We start from the raw sequence: 14,779 nt of genomic DNA, 5'->3' as shown, positions 1-14,779 counted from the left end.
TAGTTATGTTACGTACAAACATTCGGCAGCATGATTGTGGTAAACAACAAACTGAAACAGGGAAAAAAACGGACTGAGGTAGATGTAATTGCAGACAGCTTACAGGATAGCAATACTTATTGTTGTAACAATTCAGATTGTTTCTATTTCAATGTGAATGCTGCTGTACAATCATTTCCCAGCCTGGGGTGAATAAAGTATCTCTATCTCTATCCGTCTGGCTCCACTGTGGCTCCGATGTCACCAATATGAAGACCAATATAACAGAACGTGCATCTATTATGTGTTACAATAAATCATTATAATTGATTTAAAGGAAGGAGGAGTTTGTTTGGATGTTATTGTTTGAATCTATGTTTATACATTACAATAATAACATTTCCAACACTTTATTATAAAAGACCAGTACAGTAACTGTCCTGGATACACTCTCTGCAAAATAGAAAAAAGAACATTCTTTTATGGTGCTTTAACATCTTTCATCGCCATCTACCCCATAACCCCAACATATAAACAACAGTAAAGAAATAACGGCCATAACATAGACACAATTTGTGTATTACAAGCTATCCGCTGTTACAGGTTTTAATGTTCATGTTGCTATCCACAAGTTTCTGAACGTCATCTATGGTCAAAACCAGAAGCCGGTTTTGCATTTCCGGTGGAATTTTACATTTACATTTCCATGGTTTTCAGTTGTTGTCATAGTTCCGGTAAATGCATGGATCTATTAACGCTGGCTTTTAACACGGATGTCAATTTGTATGATATCCATTGTTAAAAGCTGGTGTGATGATCCATGTGTTTTACAGATTTTCATTGAAAAAAAACAAAACATGCATTTACAGCGACTACCGAAACCATGAAAAGCAAAACCAGCTTACGTTTTTGACATTCGGAAAAAGGTGGATACAGTAGAAGATAAAACCACAGTACAGTGAAAAGAAAAGAAAAGAAAAGAACAATTTTTTTCTTTATTAACATTATTTTGTAAAATTCAAAGTTTTATTGACATAGAGAAATTTGATAACGCATATGAATGTATTTTTAATTTTATTTAATTTTTTTTAAGGTTTTGTTGGGTGGGAAGAAACCAGAGCACCTGGAGAAAACCCCAAAAGAAAGGAAAATAAGGAACGAAAGAGATAAGAGAGAGAAATTAAGAAGAAGAGAAGAAAAATGGAGAAAGGTGTGGAGAGTCACGATGGAAAGGACTTTAGGAGATTAACATGACAGAATGTCAGATGGGCGGGAGGCAGGACCTGAAGGGTTTTGCAGAGGCCTGCGGCAGACGGTAGGATGCCACGTTGTCCACAATTGTGGTTTCTCTGTATCTCAGGTCTGGGTTATTGTGTGCCGGCTTGGATAATTGAGCTGAATACAGTTCAAATGAGGTGGCTTCACCTGCAGTGGACATGGCTGGGCTGCAGGGTAGCACATGAGCCAGCCTAGTGTTTGTAGAGCTGTGTGGTTCCTGACTGTACAGATGCTGTGCTGCCGTCAGAAGGTCGTGGTTAACATACTGATGGAGATGCTGCTGCTTCTGGGAAGTCTGTTTTGCATTCCTCGCTTCAGAGGCCAATTCCTCTTTTTTGCCCTGCTCAAGTTGAGCACGTTTTTCAGCCGCAGAGGTCAAATTGACGTTGTCCAGTTTGATTCTTTCCTCTCGGAGCTTTTGGGCCTTCAGTTTTTGATTTGTGACCGACAGCGCGTCAGCCTCTTTGTTAGCCTGCAGCCAACGTAAGCTGTTCTGTAGCTCTGCTTGTGTGTCCTGCTCTCTCTTGAGAATGGCTTTCCGCCGGTGGTCAGACACAGACTGAAGTGCAGCGGCCCTCTTTTCCTCTTTTTCCTTCCGCTGCTTTGCAAATTCAGCCTCTCTCCTGGCTACATCTCGGGCAAGTCGTTGTTGCTCTTGCATAGCTCTAGTAGCAGCGAGTTTCTCCTTTGTAGCTGCCAGTCTGTCACTAACTATGTCCTTTTGGACTTGGAGTCTTCTCAGTGTTTCTGGCTGTTCACGTTTTCGATTGAGTGGCATTCCATTTGTTGGAATCTGAAGTTTCTCCCTCTCGATTCTTTGTTGTTCTCTCTGGAGCTGTGACCTGCTGATATCCTCCAGTTGGTTCTTGAGGTTAATTTTCTTTGACTGAGCTTTTTTTTCCACTTCGCGTCTTTGCTCCTCTGCATGGAGTTCGTCAAGCCTGCGGAGATATTCTCCATCTTTCTTGTCTTGCTGCCTCTCCTTTTCTCTTTGCAGCTGTTTGTCTTTCATCTGCTGTGTCCAGTATTGTGTTACAGCTTGTGTTTTCTTTTGCTTTCGCTCACAGTTCTTTTCCTGCTCCTGTCTCAAATCTTCTATCACTCGATGCTGTGCCAGTGCTTCATATTTTCTTTTTTCATTCTGCTCTATTTGTTTCTGTCTTTTCTTCAGTTCAGCCATTACTCGATTCTCCTGAGCTAAATGTGTGTTTAAGACTTCACTGAATTTTTTTCCACAGGTGTTGGGGTTTGTGTCATACATGTCCGCTGATGGCTGCCTGTTCGTTTTGATTTTAATTTCAGTGTGCCGAATTCTGCAGGCAGATTGAATTCCGACCCATTCATTTTTGTATAAATTGGCCATGTTTTTTGAAGCCATTTCTATTGTCTATTATCTTTCTACGTCAAGTATCCTCACAATGTGAGTCCACGTCTGACTGTACTGTAAGATTGTCTGTATTTGCCTGAGTCTGTGACCAGCTACATAGCTCCCTATGACCCAACATCAAAGGAACCGCATGACATCATCACTCTGACATAATCACCATTCATTTAGATGTCAGAAATTTGTGTAAGCTGATGACATCATCACATTCTATTCATTTTGATTTCAGGAATTTTGGTAAGCTGATGACATCATCACAGACAGACAGACAGACAGACAGACCTGGAGGGACACATTCAACACACAATCAGGGAACTGAAGCCAGTCTTTTTTACTCACATGGAGGGGTGGCAGAATGTTTGGACACACTTTCCAGTGTTAAAGGAGAATTTCGGTCATTTTTGACCACTAATTTGTTGTCTTGATGGTCACCCAGTGTTGGAGGGAGCAAAAAACGCAACTAATCGCCACAGAAACAAATACTTTTTTCCTTGTTGTGATGATTTCTTTACAAAAATAAACGGTCTGAGATATTTTGGACATTACCACTGCACTGCTCCACCATTTATTTTTGTAAAGAAATCATCACAAAAAGTGTTTGTTTCTGTGGCGGGGAGAGCAGGCGCTCTGCGATCAGATAGTAATGTCTTTCCAGGATGTTTCAGAGTTAGGCTCTGAGGTGAGTGACTGCATGCAAAAACACAAAGTTTATACTGTTTATACTGTACACTATATGAGTTAAGTGGTGTCTCGTAAGGATTCTAGTCATGTACCATAGATATTTGATTGTTTTTTGAGTGTTTGTTGTGGTTGAAAGAATTGCCCCCATGGGTTAGCATTGTTGCTATCCCTAGCCATGGTGTAACTCCGGTTTGCCTGCATTTGCCTGAAAACAATTTAGGGTTCAAAAATGACCGGAATTCTCCTTTAATAAAAATAATTTATTCATTGGCTGTTAAAAGTATTGTGTTGCATACATGAATAAGAGTAAGAATGACTTTATTAAGCCCCAAGGGGACATCATTTGTCTGTCAGCTCATCTACCATTTGCAGAAGAATTAGAAAGCCTGGTGGCGGTAGGTATGAAGGATGTTCTGTATCTCTCTGTCCTGCTGTGAGGAGAGAGGAGCTGCTTCTTTGGTCCATCATGATGTTATGAAGTTGTTCAGAATAACCTCTAAAATCTTTGGTGTGCATCTCTACACCTCCTCCAACCAATCTCATTGCATCCTTGTGGCTGATGCTGCCTCCTAACATGTTGATAACATACCCAGTCTCTCAGATTGCTCTCAATATGTAGGCCTGTACTGTGTAGGCTATGCATTACTGAATGTGATTCAGATTCAGATGTTTGTTATGCATGTATTAAATAAACATCTGAATCTGAATCACATTCACTAATGCATAGCCTACAGCATACATCTTGTTGAGAGCATTCTGAAAGACTGGGTATGTTATTGTGACAGTTGAGGTTCCTGTCACTATGCCTCCAATTGATCATGTGCCCTGGCTACTTGGCCAAGGGGATGTCCCTTTGGGTGACTGGCAAGCGTGCATGACTCTTACCCGGGAGGTGTGGGTTCAATCCCCGCCCGGGCCCTCTACACCTTGCCACATTATCAACATGTTAGGAGGCAGCATCAGCCACAAGTTCAGCATGGTGCTTGCTCCAAGATGGTTGTTGTTGTAAAATGTGTTTTTCTGGGACGGGTGAGTTAGAGTATAGACAGTATACCCACTGCAAAAAACTAGAATACACCACTGCTTCCATAGGCTTCCTCTCTGCAACCTGGACTTACTAAAGCTCTGGCTAGTTGCACTAAAAATGGACCCGAATGCCGAAGTGGAATCATTATTATCAGAATGAGCCGCGCGGCGCTCAGAGATGACATGATCCAGGTCAGAGGTTAGTAGGTCAACCTACAGACCCCGGATGTTGATAACAGCTAACCCCGGACTCAGAGGGGAATAGCACTAGTGTATCATAACAAAATATTGGTGAAATAAACGAGTTTTGCTGCAGATAATGTGTTATTTAGAGGCTGCATTCTGCTGCCCTGTAGACTCACATTATATGGATATACGCGGCTCGACTTGTAATGACACCAAAGTTATCTGGGTGAGTAAATGATCATAATTTATGTCCTTGTTGTCTGCATTGTTGTGTCGTTTATAATACTATGTTTTTCTGTCACTGTACTGTTTTTATGTTTTGGGACTCCGGATGGAAATTAGCATCGCTGCTATAATCCGGCACATTTACATGTTTTTATATGTACAATGATGTGCACTGTCCCACCCAAATAAACAAATAAAGTAAAGTAAAGAAATAAGGTCGAAAAAACGGCAGTTCCCCTTTAATGCCGTGGTGCACTCGAGTGGTTACAGCGTTGGACTGGATCTCCAGTTGGAAGTTCCCTGCACTGATCCAAATCCAAGGAAGTGCTGGTTTGGAGATGAGCATACAATTAAAGCCCTCAGTGATTTGTGGCTTTAGAGACCACTTGAAATTATTCTTGGAAATTAGAGCAACTTTGTTTAATTGCTAAAGTTCATGTCTCACAGGCTGTCATGACTCAAGTGTGCCCAAAAGAGGACATAGAAAAGCCAGAAAGCAAAGAATGTGAATGTTGGAGGTAAATCTGTTCCGAAATGAAAACCAGCACCATAGGAACATCTACGTAGCTTAAACTGATGCATTCTAAAACAGCAGTAAATCCTCCTGCATGAAGCTTGTGATGTTCAGATTGTGATATGAGGGGTTTTGATTCAACAGATCAGAACTGATGTAGTCTGTGAACCTATCATTAAGCTGACATTAACTTTGACTTTCTCCAGATCCGGCGCTGTTTAGAGCATGTTTGTTCAATGTAAAGTCAGCTTTTCTAAAACACTGACCTGAAAACTTCTGTAGTAAGAAGTGCAGTACTTACTTACAAATGATAGTTGTTCAGTTGCATTGTAATAACTGTGACTACAGAATAGAACAAAAACATCTAAATATGCATTTTCTTACACTCCCTCTACTCCTCCTTTGAGAGTGAGTGAGTTAAGGATTGTGTGGTATGTGAACAGGAACACCAGCTGTGCCACATTCCATGAATACCAGACACACTCCCTTCACCTGCTGCTGCAAAGCAATGCCAGTGTGGCCCAAAAGATGTGGCATGTTCAACCCACGAGAAAATAAAAGGGTTGATGATGATGATGATGATGATGATGATGGTAGTGGTGAAGTATCAGTGATTAGTCATTTCTTGTTCAACCTGCTCGAGAGTAGAGACACAGTGCATCCATCTGCCCTGTAAAAAGCATGCATGGACTGATACTATTAGGGAACATAATAGTAAAATTTATAACTTTAATTCAATAGCAAACATGGGCAAACAAATGAAAAACAAGTGCCTCTTCAGCATGGATTTGAAAGAGTCCAGAGCGTGTGCATGGTTCCACAGAGTAGGAGCTGTCACTCAGGGAGTGAGCATAGTAATATGACATAAAATATCGATCCCTACATCTTTTTCTGCCGAATGGATGCAATACTATGACAAGGTCTTGTGAATAATATTGGCTCTAATCACAGCAGTCTCCATCTGCTTCATTTTCTGCACCAGCCTTTGGCATTGATCTTGAGATTAAGTTGTTGATAACAACGCAGCTGCTTCTTATGTTTCATATTAAAGGACAATTCCGGGCAAATTACTAAACTCTGGGCTGTATTTTCATTTTAGGTCTAAAAGAATGAATCTGAAGATTTTCAGTTTAATTGCTCCTGTTTTGCAGTATTGTGTCTGTCCCCGCATCGCCACGGCAGCAATGAATGGGAGCGGATGCAAGTTCCGCTACTTAGGCTGTTTACATCCCTCAAATCCGCAATTTTTTTCCACAGACAGCATCAGATGGCTCCTCAAACATGCGCCGAGAAGTTTTTTTTACTTGAAGCAAGTCAAGAGTTGATATTCCTGTGTTTATGACACAAACGGGAGCTTTCCCACTGCACTTGAATACACCGAGCACGGCAACTTGGGTCTCGCGCGAGACTCTGGGAGACTTTGAATTGGATCTAGTTTTACAAACATGTCAGCTTGCTTGAAGTAAGTAAACTTCTCGGTGCATGTTTGAGTAGCCATCTGACGCTGTCTGTGGAAAAAAAATGCGGCTTTGAGGGATGTAAACAGCCTAAGCAGCGGAACTTGCATCCGCTCCCATTCATTGCTGCCGTAGCGATGCGGGGACTGATACAACTACCGCAAAACAGGAACAATTAAACCGAAAATCTTCAGATTGCTTCTTTTAGACCTAAAATGTTAGGAAAATACAGCCCCGAGTTGAATTCCCGGAATTGTCCTTTAAATTCCTATTGTCACGTCCTGTGTGTTCCCCTCTTGAGTTAAAGAGGAATTGTCGTTTTTTACAACCTGGACCTTATTTCTAGCATAAAATATGATCATACTCACCCAGATAACTTTGGTGTCATTACAAGTCGTTCCGACGAAATCAGATCCAGCCGAGAGCCACGTATAGCCATATAATGTGAGTCTGATTATTGTTGTTGTGACTACTGAGGTCAGGCACACCTGGATTAATCAGCTTGTCCAATAATGGCAGACAACAGGAAACAGAGGAGCTGGCTGAAGTTCAGGAAGTAGTGCAGCTGTGCATAAACCCAATTGGCTCATATCGTGTCATTTTGAATGGCAGTGTTTTTTATGTCAGAGTGTTGTGTCTTATGCAGAGAACCGTGTTCAGTGCATTTAAGTGCCATTTTGAATTGGAATTGCAAAACGTGTGTAAAGCAGAAAATGTGTTTAAAGTTTTGGAGATTGAGAGGAGGATTTGCTCTCTCAGTGTCAGTTCAAATATGTGTGCTATGCATGTCATTTTAGTGTGTTAGCAATCGGGAAAAAAAACTGTAAACACACAATCCAGTGACATAAGCATGCTGAAGTGTACATGTTGGGATCCACAGTTATTTGTGTAGGCGTGACTAACCTACTTTCCAGTTCCCTGCCATCTTCCTCAGGGCACCTGTTACTCATCACCTCCCACCTTACAACCCTTTCAAAACTTCATTTGGTATCTGCTTATTTACCCTTATTGCTCAAGAAAAAGAGAAGACCGTTGAAGTCATTCTTTAATGTCCAAGTTTAGTTTCTGCACATATTGCAATATCACAACTGATCTCAGACCAATCCAGTCAGTCAGTCAAATTATCTTTGAACTCCTTTTAAAATGAATGAGATCCCATAACTAAAACATTGTTTTTTCATGCCCTGATCAGTCTTGGGATTTTGGGCTATTTTTCTTCCTTAACCAGGGCCGTTGTATAGGGGAGAAAAGTGATGATAATTCTAGGGGCCCAGCGCCCAGTGGGGCTAAATAAAAAATTATAATACGTACGTAGTCTAAGAAAAAAAGTGGAAAAGTCAGGGGGCAGGGGCCCACTTTAGTATTCTTTCAGGGGGCCCAAAATTCCTAGCAACGGCACTGTCCTTAACATGTATTCTTTCAGAAAAGTCAGAAGAAATGGTAGAAAAATCCACATTTAGGTTTTTATTTTACTTCATTTTGTCTCTTTCGTCAGTAGATTTCTCCTAAATTCACCAAAAGTTAACATGCTACTGTTGTCTGACCCATGTCATGTCAGGTGTCATTGTAAAGCTCTCTCTCTCCTGAACAATTATGTAGGCTCCAAAAATGGTAATTTCCTCTGTATCCGCAACCAATCGCAAAAGTACGATTTACATTAACAATCTATGGAATTTTACAGTACAAGTCTTTATAGGCCTTTTTGTCAAAATGAGTTTTCCCTTAGACTCTGAGACCAAAATCTCCACTTCAGCAGCACTTACAGACACCAAACCTTCCAGTTTTATTCCTGCCTATATTCTGAAGGTTGTTACAGAAGGGATTGTTAATATATATCATTCAAAGTCTGATTTATACAACATTTTATTCCTAAAAACAGGGCGAAATGTGATTTTTTAGGGCTGGTGACAGTATTTTCTCATTCACAGAGTGATAAAAAGAGAGATCTAAAATCCTAGATATTGCCTCATTTACATAATAACATAACATTTTACAAAACTCGTAACACAAAAAATATTTGTCTTAATGTAAGGGATGAACTTGGGACGTTTCATATGTGTTAGTTACATTTTTTACCCTATTCACCTGTAGTATCTCCCCTTAAACAATTCTACTGTATAATATAGTGAGCAGATAATGACACTGTTATTGTCATCGCTGTCACAAAACCCCTAGAGGGGATTACATGATGAATGCAAACCGACATCTGGGACAGAACTCTGCTCTGAGATCAGATTCAAGGAGAGATATCACTTCACTTAGTGTCATTCTTACTGACGTTTGTGTTTAGCTGTGCTCACTGTGATGATGGCATACCACTGATCATCTGGATGAGACTTTAGGCTATACACACTGTGTGAAGTATGGTCTTCATATTGGTATACAGTGTCCCCCGAAAGGGTTTTAGGGAAAGACTCCTTCTTTTCCTGAAACCAAAAGTCTCCGTTTCTGAATCACATAACAAAAATGCAACAAACGTGTGGTTTTGCTTCTTCTGTCCCCTATTGTCTTCTGAGAAGAAGACCTGAATGTTGTGACCAGTGAACCTGTCACACTACACAGCACACACTTTGTATTTATGATGTGCTCCATCATGATGCACTCCAGTGTTTTAGATGGGATTTATCTGATTGGGGCAGTGGAGCCAGCCCAGTCCCAACCCCCCAGCCGAAACTAAAAAACAAATCATTGATCTGCAGTGGGTGTTGTGCTCCAATGCCTGAAGGGAAATGACTATAAATCCAGTGTAGCCTGTTTTCAACACCGGTGTTCAGCTGACATGTGGGTGGGTTGGACAGGTAGAACAACCTTTTGACGTCAGTGCAGCTGCTCTTCCTGCTGTATAGCTAGTGGAGTGAATGACAATGGGGAATGATATGAAGCACAGGGGAGGGGGGAGCTGTCACACCAGCTTAGTGTTATCTGACTGACTTGAACGAACTAGATTTTCTGCTACAAATGCCGTGACACAGGCTTATGTAAGAGGCGATGTGTTCCTGTGCGTTTGTGCTAAAGCTTTGCTGTTAACCTTTGCTAACTAGCTGCTGTTGTATTTTCAAGATTGTGGCTTCAGCAACTTCCTCACACACGCAGTGAAGGGACAGAGTTAGCATTAGCATCCCAAAAAAATGTGTTTAAAAGAGCTGTGAACCAACAGAAAATAAATTCAACAGAGTATCTACAGCTGCAGACATCCTTGTTTGTACTATAGGAATGCTACAATGCTCAAATGTATAGCCTAAAACAGACTTTTTCATTGTTACTAAGTTGCGATCATGATTTCTGTTTGCTGATCTTGTGCTCTGTGTTTTTAGATTAGCATATTACTGTTGTGATGTGTCATGCACTGTTTTATCTCATACTGTTGATAATATGCTGTGCTGTCAACTTGACAAGCCCCATTTAAGAGCTGCCACCTCTCAGCAAAATGGAATGGCAACACAGTGTTATTCGTGTTGTCTGAGATTAGTGTTTGGATTAAGATAACTCTTGAAATAAACAATTTACAGTTGTTCAATAATTTATTTGATTTTACAAAACAATATTTACAGTGCAAGAACAATTCTTTGTTTGTACTCATAATCCAACCATGCATGCATCCCTGAAATACACCCAACCGTGATAAACCACTCTGGTGAAGAGTGAAAAACTAACTCATGGCCTGGATGGACTCAGCAGCCTCAGGCATCAGCGCCAGCGTCGGTACGTTTTTTCTTTGGTCACTTGTCTTTAATGTAGCTCCAACGGCAAACACTGGTCAGTTTCTATTCTAGAATAACAACAAAAGTCTGGTTTTGATCACCAACAGGACTGAAAGGGATGGTTTGTTCTTTTTGACATGGGATTGTGTGAGGTAGCCATGCATAGTCCGTAGATTCATCCCAGTAAGAACAGTCCGCTACATCAGTGGATTAACTGTTTATTAAAAAAAAAAAAAAAAATGGCCACTGAAACAATCCAATATCTGTTCAAATATCTTCATGAAGAATATTTCCTGTGGTTCCCATTACACAGTATTTTCCTTTGGCACCACATTTTCTCAAGGTTTCCTCAGTGGGAGCCAACTGATCAGAATCTACTGCTGGTAATCAGGAGACCCAAACTATCCCTTCAGTATTCTAGAGCAGGCATCCGAGTGAACATCATGCAACATTATTGTAACACTGAAACATGGTGATGGGATGCAGAACCAGAGCCATTTGTCCAAAATATCCTTCAGTGTTGGAGTAGCACTGGCTTTCTGCACTCCTTTCAGTATTAACAATGAGGAGAGGGAGTGTGCAACAATCCTAAGGGAAGCGGCTCTGTCCACACAGATGGAAGACAATGTCAACAATGGGCAAAGACAAAGAAAGCCCATGTTTGAAAAACGAGTTGGAAGTATCGCAACTTGTGTTGTCCGCCTTCCTCTGGTTTCATCTTCAGAAGTTGCGTACAGTAAGTGTCACAGACTGTGATGAAGGCTCCCGCCTCTCCCTTCATCTCTTCCTCTTGCTTTGTCGGAGCATCTTCTTCCTCCTCAGGATCATTTCGTACAGTTTCTCCAGGCCGTGCTGCAGACCCTGGCCGTTCAGGGCTGAGCAGCCGTGTGTTTGATGCAGTGTGGAAGAGCTCAGTTCATGGAGGGCCAGCACCTTCTCCACCTGGAACACAGAGACATCAAACAGAAGACGTCACTACCTGACACCGTTTCTTTCACTGTTCAAATGACAGACTGGGTGACATTAACTGGTTTAATTGACATAACGTTTTAAAGTAGAAGGTTCTTCAGGGTTTTCTCAATGCTGCCAAAAGGGAAATGTCCATGAAGGTTCTCAGTCTGACTTCTTTTGATTCTTGAGAAGAATCAAAAGAAGTCCAGTTGCCTTCACCTTCAGCACTTCATGGCCAAAATTAAATGTTAAAGGGGAATTGCCATTTTCTTTTACGATCTGGACCTTATTGGATCCCACAGAGAACCAGCTTTTAGATGTCTTAAAATTAGACCCAGCATTCTGCAATATTGTAAAACAAACATAATTTCCTTCTTTTTTTAACATTACAGACTGTTGGTTGAACAAACCAAACCCTGTAAGTGTTTGACCTGACATTATAAAGACTACAAGATGAATGAGGGTAATGAAGGCCAGAGTTGTATGCTGAAAGCCTAAACTGAGTTTTCTGTAAGAGACAAACATTAGCTAGCGTGTTTTGGAAATATGTTCACCATTGTGTTGTTTCTAAGAAAAGCAGCAATTTTCAATATGATGGGTTTCAGAGTGACTGGTGCCATATTCATAACCCACAATTGGGGACAATCTTCTGGCCAATACAAAGTGTTCCATCTTATCATATCTTGCTATGCAAAATGCAAACTGTTAATGTTACATAATTACCTCTGAGGCTGACATGGCTCTGTCCAGGTCCTGTTTGTTTGCAAGAACCAATAGGGGCACTCCTTGATTCTCTGCTGCCCGAGCGATCCTGTGGAGCTCTACCTTGGCTTCCTCCATGCGCTCCGTCTCAGCCGCATCCACCACGAACACCAGACCATCTGTCCTCCTGGTGTACGACTTCCAGAGGGGCCTCAGCTTCTCCTGACCGCCAACGTCCCACACTTGGAACGTGGTGGTGTTTGTTTTGGTGTTCCCCATGGCCACTTTAATCCGCTCCGTGTTGAATCCCTTGGTGGGGATCGTCTCCACAAACTCCTGCAGTTTGAGTCTGTAGAGGAGGGAGGTTTTTCCCGCCGAGTCTAAACCAATCACTACGATATGCAATGACTGTAAGCCAGGGAGGAGCTGGGTGTGGGGGGCAATTTCTGTTAATTGATTCCCCATGTTTACAGTTACAGAACAATCCCTCAAAGGATGTGTAGGACCAAACTATTGCCTTGGTGGATGGTCCTTTAAAATACCACCGTCTTCCTGTTGTTCAGGTTCCGCGTATCACTTGTGTCAGAAGTAGGCTTTGAAGGTAGCAGGAGGGGGAGGGGGTAGTCCTTTTGGCTGAAGACCAGTTCACACTCCTGGCCTCACTTCAAAGGGTGGTGAGGAGTCTAGACTTGGGGGACAGGCAGCCGGCCACTGTCACTGAGGACCTGGAGACAAGATAGGAAAGGGGGAGGAAGGAGTTTTAACAAAGAGTGCTAGGCTGTCAGTAGACCAACCATCTGCCTTACAATAAAAGCAACAGAACCATGGATCAAACTGCACTATGAATGTTTCAGAACAATATTAGGAATGTAGTAGTAGCAGAACGTCTCTGGTAGTAGTTCATTCGATCTTGTGCACAAATTGTTACAGTCATGCATCAATCAACATTCATTAATTCAAACTTAATTCATAAATGTTGCATAGATCGAAAAGGTGTAGGCCAACTGGTTCCCAACCTTTTTTGGCTTGCGACTCCATTTTGACATCCCGTAATGATCGTGATTGCGGCCGTCAATCAAGATGCGCCAGCTCAGATATTTTTATATGCTGCATTTTATTTGAACTCCATTTATATTCGAGAAAGTGAAAGTATTAAAAAGAATAATAATTAGTTAAGAATTTTTTTTTATCTGTAATCTTTTTATTTTTTTATTTTTAACAATTACTAGACATTTCAGGCGACCCCATTTGAATTCCAGGTGACCCCACATGGGTTCCCGACCCCAAGGTTGGAAAACACTGGTGTAGGCTGAAGCTATTCTTGCTTTAATTCTTCATTTCAGTTAGCCTAAACCTTTGGAGCTCTTGATGTTTTCAGTGGAACGGAAAGTAGCAAAAAAGTAGCCAAAAATAAATAAACAGCATTAAAGTTGCAGTCAAATCCCAAATGATATCCGTCCTGCTTATAGCTTTCTATCATACTATGTTTTAATTTATTTTTAAACTGTTATGTTTTTGCTTTGTTTGACATCCTCTGGCAAGCTTCACACCATGCCACAGAGATACACATAGGCTACTTTTTAATGTAGTAGCCGTTTGGTTGTTTTAAGTTAAATTTCCCTCTTGGCTCTCTTTCCTTAAACATTTTTTGAATATTAAGATGAACATGCACTGTTTTCTAAATTCAATGGAATATATAGGCTAGTACTATGATTGACCCGGGTGCAGGTTAAACTGCTTGAGGAGATGAAAGTGACCATAAAGCTGGGAGCTAAGCCTCTGGACTCAGGCTGCGGTGAATGGCGAACGGAAGCGGGACAAGAGGCATTGTACTGCAGCTACACGCCTACTGTTCTCTCCGGTTCTAGTCGTCTCCTACACATGACTGGAAAACTGGACCACAAAGTCTGACCCGGCGGGGAGAGCAGACCCCCTGCTGCGCCTTGTTCTCCACAGCTGGACCAGGCTGGGTTTAACTTAGAAAACCCCGGTTAAGCAGTCGACATGTTCACTGTAACACAATGCTCTCACACATGTTGATGAATCATGATAAGCCAACAACAAAACTGTATTTTTTAAATGTCTTGCCTCGCGGAACAACCCTCTCTAGGTCGAGGTAACAACAAAGTCAACAAACAATGGTTGTTTTTCATTTGTGGTGTGAAGTGATTCTTACCTGTCAGCAAACCCGCGCGACTTCTACAGGACTGATCATTGCTCACGTGCGTCGAAAACCCGAATCTTCAGTGAAGTAGCTACAGCCAGAGACGCCTAGAAGGACTTTGCTACAGATAATAGATAGACGTGTTTCTCCGACTGTTGCACAACAACAAGTAGCGACAAGGCTCGTGCAGATCACTTTTAGAGAAACGCACGCGCGAGCAACCCCCACCGTGACGTCGGAGGGAGGGATTCTTTTGTACTGGCTGTGGGAGGGAGGAGGAGTCCTCCATGGACTTTCCTCAAGAAACCACGCCCACATCCGTAAGACATCCTAATTGTTTTTTACTTTGGTGGAATTACAATAATAGCATCATGTAGCTGCAATCAGAGTCGGTATAGCAATGTGCCATAGTGCAGAATTCAGATGAATATAATGAAACTCACTATAGCCTAATGTAAATCATGTTTTTGCCAATCTCTAACAAAAACAAATCATGTTTTCTTTGATTGTAGGAACAGAAAATTTCTTTAT

The 14,779-nt window shown here is 41.6% G+C and overlaps 2 protein-coding genes across 2 annotated transcripts; both read right to left on the bottom strand.

Annotated features, from left to right (window-relative positions):
• Positions 1 to 1,240: 1,240 nt before the first annotated feature.
• On the bottom strand, positions 1,241 to 2,636 carry LOC146983507 (uncharacterized). Its single transcript, XM_085785619.1, has one exon. It carries the CDS (start codon positions 2,633 to 2,635, stop codon positions 1,241 to 1,243), a length of 1,395 nt encoding a protein of 464 aa, XP_085641745.1. The 5' UTR covers position 2,636.
• A 7,596-nt stretch (positions 2,637 to 10,232) lies between these two features.
• Positions 10,233 to 14,406, bottom strand: LOC146983506 (ADP-ribosylation factor-like protein 4D). Its single transcript, XM_085785112.1, has 3 exons — positions 14,261 to 14,406; positions 12,106 to 12,809; positions 10,233 to 11,373 (listed from the first exon to the last, which is right to left on the bottom strand). The coding sequence occupies exons 2-3, from the start codon at positions 12,547 to 12,549 to the stop codon at positions 11,209 to 11,211; spliced, it is 609 nt and encodes a 202-aa protein (XP_085641238.1). The 5' UTR covers positions 12,550 to 12,809; positions 14,261 to 14,406; the 3' UTR covers positions 10,233 to 11,208.
• Between the last annotated feature and the right edge of the window lie 373 nt (positions 14,407 to 14,779).

Source organism: Trachurus japonicus, chromosome 8 (assembly GCF_045865225.1).
Source record: "Trachurus japonicus isolate A0001 chromosome 8, Traja_1.0".
NCBI lineage: Eukaryota > Metazoa > Chordata > Actinopteri > Carangiformes > Carangidae > Trachurus > Trachurus japonicus.
This window is presented reverse-complemented; position numbering and strand designations above follow the sequence as displayed.

Excerpts from the sequence above, each read along its gene's own strand:
- LOC146983507 (XM_085785619.1), bottom strand. The coding sequence starts at position 2,635 with ATGGCTTCAAAAAACATGGCCAATTTATACAAAAATGAATGGGTCGGA.
- LOC146983506 (XM_085785112.1), bottom strand. The coding sequence starts at position 12,549 with ATGGGGAATCAATTAACAGAAATTGCCCCCCACACCCAGCTCCTCCCT. Across the intron at positions 11,374-12,105 it reads GAGCCATGTCAGCCTCAGAG|GTGGAGAAGGTGCTGGCCCT; the intron begins GTAATTATGTAA and ends TCTGTGTTCCAG.